The sequence below is a fragment of the Aplysia californica genome, unplaced genomic scaffold (genome assembly GCF_000002075.1).
Source record: "Aplysia californica isolate F4 #8 unplaced genomic scaffold, AplCal3.0 scaffold00867, whole genome shotgun sequence".
NCBI classification, from domain to species: Eukaryota; Metazoa; Mollusca; class Gastropoda; order Aplysiida; family Aplysiidae; genus Aplysia; species Aplysia californica.
The window spans coordinates 205,454-206,468 of NW_004798137.1; the positions used below are offsets into that span (position 1 = coordinate 205,454).

General features: G+C 48.6%; 1 protein-coding gene across 1 annotated transcript in view; it reads right to left on the reverse strand.

The window, feature by feature from the left end:
• Positions 1–517, reverse strand: part of LOC101861620 (protein qua-1) — a gene marked incomplete at its 5' end in the record, with an annotated part of 7,191 nt that extends 6,674 nt beyond the window's left edge. Inside the window, 1 exon segment of the mRNA XM_035972827.1 lies at positions 406–517. Coding sequence (XP_035828720.1) covers positions 406–517 — 112 coding nt within the window.
• Positions 518–1,015: the final 498 nt, after the last annotated feature.

A 1,015-nucleotide genomic window follows, 5' to 3' on the forward strand; every position in this document is an offset into this window, starting at 1 on the left:
AAAAAAGAAGTAGCACCTAATAAAGGAGCCCTCCAACCACCCACACAGATAGAAACAGCAGAGGGAAAGAAAAGAGAAGTAGGACCTACCAGTGGCACCCTCCAACCAGTGGCACCCTCCAACCACCTGCACCCGCTCAAACAAAAACAACAGAAAGGAAAGATGAAAGTAGGAAAAAGAAGTACACTGTAGCCTCTCTATAACGACAACGTCGGGACCAGAAAAAAATGTCGTTAAAGAGAGCTGTCGTTATAGAGAGGCAGACAAAATATTATTCAGGAAAAAATCGGGACCTGGGCACCATGTCGCAATACCGGTACAGAGGGTGTCGTTATATTGAAGGTCGTTATAGAGAGGCTGCACTGTAGGACCTACCGCTGCCAGCCTCCAACCACCCACACTTACCTGAAGTAAAAGGCATGAGAAAAGTGCTTGCCACACTGGCCGCACGTGGTCCCGTCGCCCAGACACCTGGCCGCGGACATGGGGTCGTCGGTCAATCCTGGCTGACCGACGGCAGAAGTCATGATGCCGGTACCGTGTTAAGCCACAAAGCCACCGACGCCACAGCCTCGTCAACTTGGTCCAGACCCACTCAGGGACACCCAACTTTATATGACATCGGTTCAGTTCAGTCTGGTATGAGTTTTGCGGCACTCAAGACTGCATAAGGTCATTCATGAACAAAATTACATCAGGAAGGACTGGTTTTGGAGTAATGTTTATGACAGGCAGGCTCTCAAATTCCTGACTGCTGCTTCCAAGACAGTCCCAGGAAATTCCGGACAGTCGCCAGGGCCCCCCACCACTTCAGCGATGACAACAACACCTGTGACCTTGGGAAACAGAGGTAATTGGGTTTTTAAAAAGTTTTACGGCACTTGCAACACAATAAGGCCATTATATTATAAGTGACATACATTGCCACACCCCTTGCAGTCGGCTGCGCCAAGCAATTGGGTTGGTAACGATATTCTTTATAAATTGGATGTAAAAAAGGCAGCAGAGCAACATT